A 14,915-nucleotide genomic window follows, 5' to 3' on the forward strand; every position below is an offset into this window, starting at 1 on the left:
CACTCTATTTGAACATAGTATAGGAAAATATAAAATATTTGAAATACAGAAGATTATTAGATGCTTAGAATATCGGATATAAAAAGTATAGAAATGCTTTAGATGTTTCATATACAATACTCTACGAATTGGATATTTCTATATCTAAAATTATAAAATGTTTGCAAAAATTTCTAAAGTTTAGTGGATGAAATGAATCTCTGGCTAGATACTGTTTGTTCGATTATATTCACAAAAATATGTGATAAACATCTGCAATATAATTATAACGAACAGTTCTTAGGAATAACATCACAATGTACGCATTTATATATGTATTTTTTATTTACATATATGTATGTTAGAACGAACTGATGTTATAATGAAGTTCTAGGACCAATTATTTCGTTCTACTATATCCCATTGTATATATATTTGTGAGGAAATACAGAGAAAAATTTAAAGGTACATAGTTTAAGAACAGTGGTACAAATATAAAACAGATACAATAGCGAAATACAGTAATTAAAGTATTATGAATATTATAGGATCCTTAAACGAGAGTGCACGCAGTAACAATAATTTATTGGTAATTTAAATTACTGTTTCGGTTAAGCTTTGTACAGCGTAATAACTTGCTTCCGCTCGATAAAAGTTGCGTCAATTTCTATTGAGATATACAGAAAAGTACTTAAGATACGAAACGAGAATATTAGGAACCATTTATATAAAATATAACACAGTTATTGCTTAGTAAAATTAACGAATTCTAAGGACTATAAAAAGGTTTATTTATCTATTTATTCGTTTATATAAGGGAAACTGTCTCGTTACAAATCAGGTTTACAATATTTTAGAATTTTGTTCGTCATATCGTAGTACGCACGAGTAAAATAATATTATCGCGAAATTACAAAGAATGTATGAAAACAGTGAAATAAGTTTAATTTCTGTTTGGATGGTCATGGTCAACAACAAGTAGAATGGAAGTTTTGAAGGATTTGACAGATCCAAAAGCAAAGATCTTGAAGAGTTACGTATTTCACTGTTCTGCAGCAATTTTGAGAAGAAGGTGGAGCGAAAAGATCTTAAAAGAACATTAAGTTCATTTTTCCATTTATAAGTTTGAACGGAAAAATAAGATCGTTAATACGTCTTCATTCTTCTGGAGAACAATGAAGAGAGGTTTGAATAAGCTTATAGCTATGATCGTTTTCTAGCATAGTATTTTCCGTCATAAACCATAAAAATCTAAGAAACTTGTATTTTTTTTTTTTTTTTTTTTTTTTAAATCTATTTTTTTATTTATCTTGATTGACGAAAGACCAGATTATGCTGGCATACTTTAAAATAAGCCTAATTATCGATATATAAAGCACTTTTAAAGACGTTACACCTGTTACAGGTTGAGCATGAACGTTCTATTATGCTTAGAGGTTTCTATGCCTTATTAATCGTGCGACGAATACATTGACGAAAACAGAGTCGTGAATATACTATAATAAATATTTCAATGACGTTTTTAATTCTTATAATATTATAATATAGTAAATATATCTAACTCCGAGGATCGCAGACTTCTTCGATAATGTCGAACATTTACGTTACGTTACGTAATCTGCGTTATACGGCATTTCGATATATTTAGTTCCAGTTCGTTCAAAGAACGTCAGTTCGCTAATCTGGTTAGAACAGATTGCAAGTTCACTTAATGTTCGATTAAATCGACTTTCATATACAGAATATAATAAATAACACATTAACATGGGCAAATTCATTGGTTAAATTATTGACGAAAATAACAGATAATATGGACCAAGATGTGATCCTGGCAATACTCTTCATTTGGCTTTGATTACCTTAGAAAAGTTATTACGAACGCGCACCCTTTAGGTTCTATTATACTTCCACGGGAACCAAAATTGTGTAACTTTTATGCGAGTATTTGATGGTTGATTGTCTGAGAAACCTTAGAAAAATCAGTGAAGATAACATGAATTTACTTTCTTCTGTCAAGAGCTGTTAATACATAATTACCGAAAATCGATAGCTTTGTAACTGTCGACCTATCAATTATATAGCCATGTTGAGATTTACGCATAAGATTCTTACATTGTTTATGAATCATGTATACAATAATTTCTTGAAAAAATTTTAGAGAAACATCGGTATATTTAGGTAAATGATTAATTTTAGACACGAATGTATGAATATCACAGAGGAGATTACTATATAGAAAATCTCTACCATTGCATCGGTGATTAGACTTTCGAGTTCGCCATTTCAAACGTTACAATTCAAATCGTCAAAAAAATCTATCTCAAGTCCCTTTCTGTTTTGCTGCAAGGATATGAGCTTTCTTTTGCTCCTCCTCATCTTTGCTGCAGCGAGCTTTAGATATTGCTCATCCGTTATTTAGCAAACGCTGAAACAATCGATTTCAATGTTTAATTGCGTTATCTGCATCATTGATAAAATGCTTTTGTAGCTATCATTAAAGACGCTGGCAACTGTAAATGTTGCAATATCAATTGTATGTTTTTCGTATAGTGATGTTTCTGAAGCCCTATAGTCCAAATAGGAGAATCCAAACTTTCGAATTTATCTTTTCTCTTGTGTAACAGCACTGATTTCAGGCGACGGCATTTTAGAAAGGCTATCTGCCTCTATTCCGTTAAATGTAAAATCTTCAATGAATTCAAACTTTTGTTATTCTTTTGTGTAAATCCAACTTCGTGTAAGTTCACATAATTTTAACACGTCTTCTAAGTTGACTTCTTCGTAAATTGGACCAATTACATCTCGAACAATTTGGGGGAGACGTTTGTGCACATAATAGCGTAATGTGTTCTTTGTCTTTGCTTGTTGCTAAATGCACCAAGAATTTTCGTCAGTTGAACACATTTGCTGCTGAACATTTTCATTGGTTGATATCTTGTGATGGAAAGTACTTCGCATGACTTTCTTCATTTATTTCTTACAATGAGAATTTCTCTTCATAACAAGATCATAATATACGGTCAATTCATTTATTAATTTATCAATAAGTTTTTGCTTACTGCCTTGCATTTCGCAACAGACTTCCCATCCTTTTCCTCATTTTCTTCACATGGCCAATGTATTCCTTTTTGAGGATTATTTGGTCTCTAGAAAGTCTGATTTTGCATCAATTGCAACTTTGAACGTTCTATTGTCTACATCCTCTATATAATTTGCATAATATTACAGAATACTTTTTTTGTAATCTTTGGAACAGTTCTATACATCGACCGCATGTTCCCTGACGATTCTTCGTAATTGGCACATTGATATGTGTGTTAAAAAACACGTAAAATATGATGTATTTATAAAATCTCTATTTTTATTATTCTTTTTTTTATATTAAAACTTATATTAAAACTAATAAAGAAAGTTTTTTTATGTGACTTCGCCAAATATTAACTTATGTTAATTTATGCTCACTTACATTAACTTAATTTAATTAAGTGAAAATTAATTCATAGATAGATTTAGTTTATTTTTTTTTTGGTACTTTTATTTGGCTTATTTGCAACTTATTCATAAATTTATTATAATTCATGTAGTAAAAAGAATCACAAATAAAAGACTCGTTGCCAGCCTGAACATTTGTGCAGATTTCATAAATCCACCTATGCCATATAAGATAACGCATTTAATCAACTCCTTCGAATATATGAAGAGAATCACAAAATATGCACATCTCTTCCGCAGATATTTGCATTTTTAGTAGAAACCATCCCCTATAAGAAAAATACATTATCAGTATAACGTAATGTAATATTAATCATAGGGGAAGAATATAACATTCCCTTCAAAATGTACCAATATCTTGTAATGGAAAATACTTCACATGACTTTCTTCGTTTCTTTCTTACAATGAGAATTTCTCTTGATAACAAGATCACATCAAAACAAATAGTTAACAAAAGTAATAAAAATATTTTGACAAAAAGACATTTTGATACCCGTGTATCTGATTTTACCCACAATCAAATACCTGGCTTTATCTCGAACGAAGTAATTTATTAAATATTACATATTTACATCTCAACATGTGACAAGAATTCAGGTAAAATATTATGACCGTGTAAGGATCACACAATACAATTCAGTACTTACTGTAATAGATTCCTTAAATCCAAAGCGCGAAAAAGGCCAATTCGCCAACACATTGAAACTTTTCAACCCGAAATTTTTAAACTTCGCTGCATGACAAACTATGATGTTCCTTGTTCTATGATTCATCTAATAATGATGCGATATTCATACGAATGTAACATCACATATTGATTCCACGTGCAACAATAAATTTATACATACACGCGCAATAATATGTACCTATCCGGCTATACATGTATATCGCATTCCCCTACTTCTATTTTGATTTGCTGCCGCTGGCCCTTTTCAAATTTTGCCTATTCGGATGTCGATGATTTTTTTAAATATTTTCGTGCCAGTTTTTTAAATATTGATCATCCTTCTTGGTCCAAAAATTTCCGTTTCAATCTATTCATATTCACTTATTACAAATTATATAAATATATAATAACTAGGTAAACTAAGCCTAAATAAATATATAACTAAGAAACTAATTAAATAATGATAAACGTATAATTAAGAGAGTAACAAAATAATCTAAATAATAACGAATCATAAAGGATCAACAAGAGAATTACACAACTGTTGCAAGATACTCATTCGACGACGCCCATTGAACTAATACTGGAACTTCAATTTTATACGAAATAACGCAAAAACGCATGATCGCTGTAGCTCCGTTAACTGTCGGAATTTTGCAAAATCGCTTTGACATAATTTACTTTACATATGTTCGAAACTTTCAGAAGATTAAATAAAAAAAAAACTGAAACAAAAAACCGAAAAAGGATTAAATTGTTATATATTTTTATAATTTTAATTAATTTAATTTAATTAATTAATTTTTAATAAATTTATAAAAAAAATGTGAAATTAAAAATTTTGGTGGGTTTAAAAAAATGTGTTTAAAAAAAATAAACTAACAATTATTTAAATAATCTTTTTTCTGCCGTTGTTTAGTTCATCCAGAAGAAAAATATATAATAATTTCATCTTTTTTTGGTTCTTTGTTTCAGTCAAGAATTACAAGGTGGATCTTTCCCGCCGATTGAAGACTGTAGCGACAAGACGCCCATGAAATGGGCTTAGAAATCTGTTATAATTTATTTTTTTTACTTTAAAAAAAATTTTGTTGTATTCGTTAAATATATAATCATATCTCAAAATTTAATAATTTCATTTCTTTCTTTCCCTTCTAAAAAAAAAATCACAAAAAAACGCTGTTTTAGAACATTCTAATTCAGTATACCCCCTTAAGACGATTACGTTCATACTCGAAATATTTACTAATATAAAATGTTACATGTAAAATATAAATTCTCTGTAACAGTATGCAGATAAATTTTTTTTAATCACAATTTCATCAGGTCATAAAATCTGCAAGAAAATATCTTGATTTCAACGTGTTACGCATCTTCCACATTTAATTATACATACGAGTTATTTTAAATACTACGAAAAGCTGGTAAAGTATAGTCTCCTCGCGTTTTACTTTTCAAACGGTTCAAGCTCTATCTTATTGAACAAAGAATAGATGCTTTTGTCTTTACGTGACATTGCTAATAACATTGATTGTGTAACATATTTTCTAACAAAAAATTTTCTTAATCTTCATGATTTACAACGAGAAATTACATCTACCGTATTCCATTCATAGAATGCAAATGCCAACGACGGTAAGGAAATCGAGTAGAAATTCTTCTTCTCATCACATTGTTTCTTACCGTTATTAACATACGATAGAATTAATGAAAAATATGAAAGGATCGAATTACACACAAAGATCATAATATGGAATGATTTACGAAGAAATAGCACAATTATTATGTTAAGTATAGAATGAAAATAAATGTTTGCAGCACAGTATTTACAAAAACTCTTGGTCAGAAATATTTTCAAGTTAATATACTTTAGATTTAATCTGTACAGAGATAAATACATTATTATCAACGAAATAAGTAATAGACCTAACATATTATACCTTAGTATACGATAATCTTTTATTACCATAATCATTACTAGTCAATCATAATGAACAAGTAGTCCTTAATAAAAAAAAAAAATAGATTTTTTAAAAGAAGGTCGCTCGAAATGACCTGTAAGGAAAGAAGCCTACCGAGAAATTAAGGATTCATCGTATTTGCAGTCATAAAATATAATTAACGAGCCATTTTAATTATCCACACGTATTTAAAGATATAATATACAGTGTTTGCAAATACCGTACTTAAGGCTAACTCTGTTCGAAAGATTTATTTTCACTCTAAAACTAAGCACAGAGATCGAACTGTAATCTTTCAAGCCGGAATTAACGATAGCAATAATCGCCTGTGGTCAATTAAGTACTAGATCATAATCCTCGGGCACGAGTTATTTAAATAATTAATTACAGAAGGAGAATGGTGATGGATTGGATCATAATAATATCATCGACAAAGTGTATTTATTCTCAGAAATGATGAAAATACTCGTCAAAATAGTATCAAGGAACATGTTGCATGGGGTAACGAGAAAAGGGCGTCGTATAGAATGACCATCAATCGTACTGTACAAGTTTTCACATTTCATATAAACACACTCAAAGTATATCTTTATGCTTCTTTGCTGTCCATGTCAAACAAATTTCCATAGTCATGTTAATTAGTTGCCGTTGTCCATTCTCGCAACTGCTTGCTCCTTTAATGGCTAACGAAACCATCGCAGAAAACTGCCAATTTCGGTAACAGCGAATTACACGGGATGTGGAACGTTTAAGTAAACGTATCATGACTCCTAAATGGCACGTCGTCACTTGGTTTGATTGAATTTTTCTTTCGTTGGCCGCCTGTTCGATTGAGTCGAGGCGGCGAGTAAATTTTCTTCGAACGTATCTACCGTAAAGTCCTGTTCTTTCACTAACTTCGGCATTATCCTACTCATTTGGCTACTTTGCCTAATAACACCGGTGGGATTTCTAGATAACGACACAATGCCATTTCGTATATTAGATTTCCGTTTTTGCCCTTGCAATCGTTTCAAAACAACAGGTTGCGTTGACGAAGAATGTGGAAGGGGATGTGGAGGGATTTTTGGCGGTGGTAACCGAGTCGGTGGAACATGAGGTAACCTTCCAGCCGGTGTTCTGGACGGACATGGTGGCGGAAAACCTGGAATAGGGAATGCGAAACCTGGTCGAGGTGGCGGTGGACACATGGCTGGTCGCAGTGGCGGTCTGTACCTGAATGACCTCGGTCCGTACATAGACGAAGGACCTGGTGGCGGTGGTACCAACGGCATGCCAGGTGGAGGTAGCATAGGACGAAAGCCTGCTGGCGGACCGCCAAAACCGAAATGTGGCAACGAAAATGGACCATCTTTTGTGAAACCGCGTCGCGGTGGTACGGGACCTGGCGGCCCCATCGTATATGCTTGGGTTGGGTATGGAAGCCAATCCCTCGGTCGCGCTTTGCTCTTACCCGTTTTGCTTTTCTCGCGGGGTATATTCTGCAACGCGTATATATAGTTTTCACGCTCGATCTGATAGCCGCGAGCCTCTTCGAATGCTGAAACAAATATGTAAAATGCGCTTGTGTAACAGGTATAGAAACAAACGGGAAAAGTTAAATTTCAATAAACATATGAATTTTAGAAAGGAATTTTTCTTTAACCTATATTTTTCCCCATTTTTCGCGTGTATCTATGGCAACGTAGTTGACCTTATTTGATGCGTTCAATATAGATAGAATTATAATCTGTCGTTATTAGACTGCGAATATTTATGCATTTGTGGGAGATTAAAATGTGTACGAATCCATGGCATGCGCACGACATACAAAACTAGGCACAGTATTCATCAAAGTAATGTAGTATCGTGGACAAAAGGCCTAAGATATCGGCCGAATCGTAAACAATGTCGCGAGAGCCGCGGCATCGTCGGGTACATCAATGTGTCGTCGGTCCTTTCAAGTGAACAGTTTCGTGGAAAAGGCCTGCGTGACCCTGGCCACGGGCGTTTTCGGGACACGTGCGCGATAGGGCGGGAAAAGACAAAAGAGATGCTAAAGGCGGTGTTAGTTGAGACGCCGGCGAGAACGAATGCAAAAGGCGTGCAGTGAGTCGAGAAGCGAAAGCGTGCGAGTACAGATGCCGAAGACGAGAGTTATAGAGTTGCGAGAGTTATTTGAGCGGAATAAGACTTTTGTGTTTTAGTTCAAGTTGAACATTTATCGTTCTCTGTCCAATTAATCTCTGTTATTTTCATTTATCTTAATAAATAGTATTAGGAGAATTTTACAAATCTAAATTATCCTAATCCTATCCTTTTTCCGATACTACAGTAAAGTATTCATTATAACATTTAGTAGGTGAAGTATATATATATTTATTTAGTTCCTATGTAATTATGTTTATAAAAGTATGAATTTTGTAATTTATGGTTCACTTACCTTTTAAACAGGCATCGACTTCCCAACCTAATTGCTGTACAAGATACCTGTAACAAAACAAATGAATTTATGTACATCATTAGTTTTATTAATTTTATTGCAAATTAATAACGTAGTGATTTTGTAAAATCTTATATGTATATATTAGGTCATCCCATAAGTTCGTGCCGACTTTTGTGTATACATTTCATATGTCGATTTATAAACATACGGCGATAAGGGACCAATGCACTTGAAAAATGGGAAGAAGTTGTACAACGAGAAGGGGATTACATTTTTTCATGAAACTGAAAAGTATGTAAACAATCTTAACATATATAACCGCTTGAAAAACGGAACGAACATATGGGATGACCTAATATATATACATATATATATACATATAATCTTTCAACATGTAAAATATATCTGAGATGATCTTTGATAACCATATTTGATATTTTGCTTAATATAATATACTAACCTACAAATAAGATATCCCGAACGGTTTACGCCATGAGTGCAATGAACTCCCACAATATCGTCTGGAACAAAAGAACAAAGCAGCAATCTTCAATTTGCATTCAAGTACACATTAGCATTGTACATAGAGATATCGCGGATAACTTAAAAGATACAAAATTTTACATTTAAGATGCTCTTCAGTCAAAAATATACTACAAATAGTCACTACTATAATCATTATATTAATACTTCGACTAAATTCTTTTCATTTAAATATTTTCAAAACAACCAATTTTTCAATAACATGAAGTTATATATAGTGATTGATGTTTAGCGCTCGTGGCACGATGGTGTGCCGACTATAAAATATCACTTTCGAAGGATCAACCTTTTGGTGATATACGAAAACCGCTTTGTTCTCAATTACACTATAAAGCAAAACTATACGATACAGATGTACTTGCACACTGTGAAAACCATGTGCGAGAAATCTTACGAAACTTCCACTCGAAGAAACTGAATGTTTCGACGTCCCTTTAAACTAAATATAGCCAATTTACTTAATTGGTTAATCAGTGCCTATCGTGTCCCTTTGCACGACTCTATCTAAACCTCGAGCACTCCCCATCAAGCTGGTGCAAGTCACGGGTCCAGCGGCGCGAATTAGGCCCAAAAAGCAATTTCGTTTGCTGATTGTCAATGTGTTTAAGTACTGAGCTACAGGTTTATGACACATCATTACTATTAAGGGTGCAGAGGCGAAAGCTTAATAACTCATCTGGCCCGCAGATGTGCAATTCCGCGAGCGCAGAGTAATTTCTAAGCTTCAACCTTTTAAGCAAAAAAATTGAACAACGATAGATCTGAAATCTATAGTAAAAATAGCAAATATGCGTCTGCCTGTGTCATAAATCTGAGAAATCGAAGAAATACTTAACACACGACTCAATAATTATATTTAAACCAAAGAACCGTAATAAATTCACAGAATAATATGTTCGTGTTGAGATATTAATATATAAGAATAACTAGCGACGTGCATTCAAAGGTGTTAACTGTAAAAGATATTTTCGAGGGTTCGGTGGGTTAATGACGTAAGAAAAGGATACTAAAAAGATGTATTCGCGCGAAGCAAGTCCAATAAGAGGAGCATACATAAGGCGAGACGTACGATTCCACGGGTCATCAATTTAGCCCAGAGCACAGGGTCGGCACCTCCTCAGGTTCAGCAAGGGGCTGATTATAATATTACCGCAAATTACCGGTAAAATCTGCGACGAATACACGACGATTCGTGACTCGACTCGGCGCTTTCACGTAAGGGCCACAACACCGATGAAAGTAGCCGCGTAATAACGATTGCCACAACCCTATCGCCTCTTTTCTCCTTCAATTTCATCCTCCGTATTTCCCTTTTCCGCATGAGCTGTGGATAAGTACCGAGCACTTTAGAGCCACTTCGTACCTCTTTACCTCGGGTTACACTGGGAATTAAGTGGCCATCGAAGATCATGCGATATGTTGTTTGACCTTGGCGAGCTTCTTAAAAGGATCGTTCGCAGAAACGCGATGCGATTTACACGCGGAGCGGAAAGTTTGATACTTTAGCACTACTATGCAATATACCGGTGAATTTAACAGCAAGCTGTGGAAAATTATATCTTCGATGTTCGCAAGAAATGTAAAAATCAGAATGCGCCCTTGGATATCTTGATATGGCATTCTCAGCACTGAGAATAGTGAAAATACCAAAATACGCGCTCCGTTCGCAAGAATTTGACTTACAGTAAATAAGATAAACGCAACAGATCATTACGGTCTTAGTGAAACCTGTGTTCCGTATTGAATCGTTAATTTAAAATTATAATAAACTTGATATGTCTCATTTGGAACGTTTTAGTACGGAGAAATTTATACATACTACATTCACAAATTCGTTTATCCGTTAATTAATCAATAGTTTGTTAGAGTTATTAATAATGTACAATGCTGCGCACACACGGCATGAGGAATGAAAATGTTAACGTATAATATTATACAATGGTACATCAATAATTCATTTAAAAAATATGTCCGATGAAAAGACATTTAACAATCCATGAGATGAGATTGAGAAACGAAGACATGCGTATTTAATTCAAAAGAACGCGAACACACAGAAATAATTCAAGGTTGCCTGTTTTATACGTGGAGAACGAGCAAGGCTGACTTATACCACATTCCTATCTATCACAGGGTCATCTCGTTTTTGCATACGAAGAAACATATGTCGCGCAGAAGACAGGAATATTCTCAGAACACGTCGGCATCTAATGTAAATCTAGAGCGTGCACCCCTGCGGAGCTCCGACATACTAAGTCTGGTAAATAAGCCGATCTTCAGAGAGATTGCCAAAGACCTACGACCTTTTCTGATGCGCTGTATTGATTTTCACAGATGATTAAATATCCAGTAATACATCTTTTCCTTCGGTAATATCAAAACTATGACATAGTAATTAATATCTTTTAAGCGTAGGCTCTCGTTCTAACGTGTTCAATCTATTGTTACCCGTGGTTGATGATTATAGTCGATGTTTCCGTTGCTTAGATGTTTCTCAAACGTAACCTTGGTTATCAGTATTAATTGAAATCATGTTGGTCAAGCGATCAATCTTCCTATACTACTGCGTAAACGAATGGTTATGGTTCTAGCTAAGGAGTGGTCATTCATTATGCGATATTACATCAATCAGTCAAAACAAATGGCATAACTAAAAATTACATTCTCAGGATTATTCCTTTTCCTTCTTTAGAACGTCTCTGATTATCGTAAGGTTACGTTCGAATCACCGAACAATATCTTCGATATGGAAATAATATTTTTCCCAGCACCAGAAAGGTCTTTCAGTCCTCTAAAACGTAAGAAAGAAATTCAATGTAAATCCAATCCATGTTTCTATTCACCTTAGTGGCGGACGAGTAGGAACCAGGGATAGAGAACAGTTATGATATCGATTTCGGTTCTTAAAACAGTTATGTGCTATCTTTATTCTGAATAACTGTTATAAGGAACCGAAATTTATCCCATATCGGTTATACAACCGTTATTTTCTCGCTTTTATAACAATTCTAAATTGATTCTCCATTTCGTATAAGGATTCCATTTATTATTTTAAAGAAACTTAAATTTATTAATCAACAGATTAAGAGATGCTACTACTTCGTAACATGAAATATAAATGGGGTCGAGGATTATAATATAAATATAAATGGGGATATAGGATCCAAAAAATAGCGGTTTTAAAATCATTATAAGAAGTGGTAGGTACAGTAGATATTCGGAACGAATTAAAAAGTTTCATTTAATGATTGATAATAAAATCTGAGAATTGTTGTCAAAACAACTTGAAGTTTAAGCGTAATTGGTCGGACAAGGTGGTTGCGGAATAAAAAAAGGGGTATATAGGCAGAAGGGTAGAGAGTACCTGGTATTGCATGTCAGTCCTTGGTAAACGTTAAGGTTGGTTTTCGGGCTACTAGAGTAGTCGCGAAGTACGACCCGAAGCGACGTGGTTAATGTGGCAATATGATATATAAGCGGGAGGTATGTCGGCTCAAATAGCCTCTGGTAGAAAGGGACCATGGGTTCCCCTTTCGTGTTCCTGCATCTTCTAGTAAGAGCGTAAACTCCTCTGAAAATATATGTAAGAGCCGCTGAAACGGGGAAGGACTTTAACGTCCAGTCGTGCGCGTACATAAACATGAAAATATCGTCGATACATACAGAGAACGCGACGGCTTTTCGGCCAGCCGATTACTGCCGTCTTAAATCAATCGAACGATCGAACTTCTCGAATGTGCCTCGTATCGCTGGCTCTACACACGAACTATACATGTGGAGCATCGCAAACGCGTATAAACGTGCACCTATACACATAGGTGATTCGTCGAGAGTGCTACATGACACGCAGGATGGATGCAAGACGATTAACGACATCTTATGTTCCGCGGCCAATAAATCACTAGCCACTGTAAATGGACTCGGCTTACTTATCTCTCACCTTGCGTACCTTCGTGAAATGCCGCTGCCAGAGAAATTATAATAACGTACTCTCACGGCACGTACAACCGCGCCAGTATCGCTAACAGCCTAGATATTATATAGGCTACTGTTCACGCGACACCTTTAATTATACAATCGCGAAAGTTCATTGAAATGATAAATAGTAGTTACCGGTGTATGGGCAGGCAAAATAAACTTGCGAGAAAATGTAGGAATCCAGAAACACGTGGTCGAATATAAATCACTGATGCTATGTTACGTCTTACGTTAAACTGGCTCGAATTACACCGGATAGAAATAAAATCCACTAGATGGAGTTGTTTACGTAACAGTGCAAGAAACAGTGCTGCGAAGAATTGAAATCCCTACGAGATCTAAATCCACAATTCATATAGGTAGAATGCAAGAAATCTACATATTGTCCTCTGTGATTATTCATTGATTGGTTAAAATTCTGGCTTTCTGATAGTAAATTCATCTTACAGTTAATACGATATTTTGCACTAGCTTTGAAGACGTAATTTACATTTTATATTTAATCTCCTAATATAGCACTGCCTAACGTTTCCTAATATAGCAACGATAAACCTTGATCTTGATTAATGTCTAATATTAATAACATCATCATGCAATTTAGATATGTATTGTTTATAAATACACCTTATAGTAGGTGTGTAAACAGTTATATATATCACATCGACGTTAATAAGTTATGACAATACATTACAATAATACAAAATGTTATCTAAACATACATGATAAACTTTGAAAATTGGGGTACATAAGTTATAAATTATTTATGATATCACTCGATTGCCAGTGGAAATTACTTACATATTTACTGATTCTTTTTCGATATTAATCTTCTTGTATAGATATTAATAAAAAGTTCTATTACGTGTTACAGCCTTTTAATATAAATTATTTTCAACGCTTCTAATGCAGATCTAACATACAATGTTACCGCGTTATAAAAGAAAATATCCGCGATTATTATTATCAATCTGAATGTAAAAATGAGAGTATTTATATTTATGTTAGGGTAATTAACTGTACATTGAAAATTACATTAAAATAAATTGCGGGAAAAGATACAAATGAACGTTTCAGAAGCCCGTAATAATGAGGAAATATATCGAAATTGCAATTAAGAGTTTCTTCTTTTACACTGTGGCGTGTCAATAGGATAATGGGCGTTGGATGGAAGGTATTGATAAATGCTAAGTGACGGTCAATGGATGGTCGATGCAGCGGCGTCTTCGCTTTGGAATGTGTTTCGACACGTTTTTCAGTCAGCTCTCTTCCGAGTTTCGCTTCTTCGATTTGTAACCTTTCCACGAACATTTTAAGCACTATAAACAGTATTCATTATTAACATGTACATCTTTTTTCGAATATTACACGAAGAAAAGACAAAATAACATGAAAAAAAATATGTTACTTGATGTTTCTATTTTATATTGTGTATAATTCTATAAGTACCACACAAGTTTTAATCTTTCTTATAATGTAACTTATAGATTTATTCCATGATCTACTTATATAATTTAAAGATATTCTTTATTCTTTCACTGATTTCTTTCAAAAATCGAGATCTTCTAGAATATTTTTTATTACTTTTATGTTTTTTATACTATTATCTAATATAAAATAGAATTCAAATTTTATACTGTTATTCACACACTATAAAACTATCATAATATATTTAACAGTATAATATTATCCATGTAAAATTGTCACAATTCTGTCACATTGTTCATTGATCTTGTCTGTCTCGTGTATATAAATATCAGATCGAGAAGGTTTGGAAGAAGAAAAACAGAGATGGAATAGAAAGGAAAAAAGAGAACGGAAAGGTCCGAGGAGGATGAGAAGCGAATGAAAGAAAGAGGAAGGAGAAATGCC

General features: G+C 33.8%; 1 protein-coding gene across 1 annotated transcript in view; it reads right to left on the minus strand.

Annotated features, from left to right (window-relative positions):
* Nucleotides 1-379: 379 nt before the first annotated feature.
* The window catches only part of LOC100650949 (RNA/RNP complex-1-interacting phosphatase), a 49,521-nt gene continuing 34,985 nt past the window's right edge, over nucleotides 380-14,915 (minus strand). Inside the window, exons 7-9 of the mRNA XM_048404844.1 lie at nucleotides 8,986-9,046; nucleotides 8,523-8,569; nucleotides 380-7,640 (exon numbers count right to left, since the gene is read on the minus strand). Coding sequence (XP_048260801.1) covers nucleotides 6,886-7,640; nucleotides 8,523-8,569; nucleotides 8,986-9,046 — 863 coding nt within the window. The 3' untranslated portion in view covers nucleotides 380-6,885. The remainder of the gene's footprint in view (nucleotides 7,641-8,522; nucleotides 8,570-8,985; nucleotides 9,047-14,915) is intronic.

Source organism: Bombus terrestris, chromosome 1 (genome assembly GCF_910591885.1).
Source record: "Bombus terrestris chromosome 1, iyBomTerr1.2, whole genome shotgun sequence".
Classification (NCBI taxonomy): domain Eukaryota; kingdom Metazoa; phylum Arthropoda; class Insecta; order Hymenoptera; family Apidae; genus Bombus; species Bombus terrestris.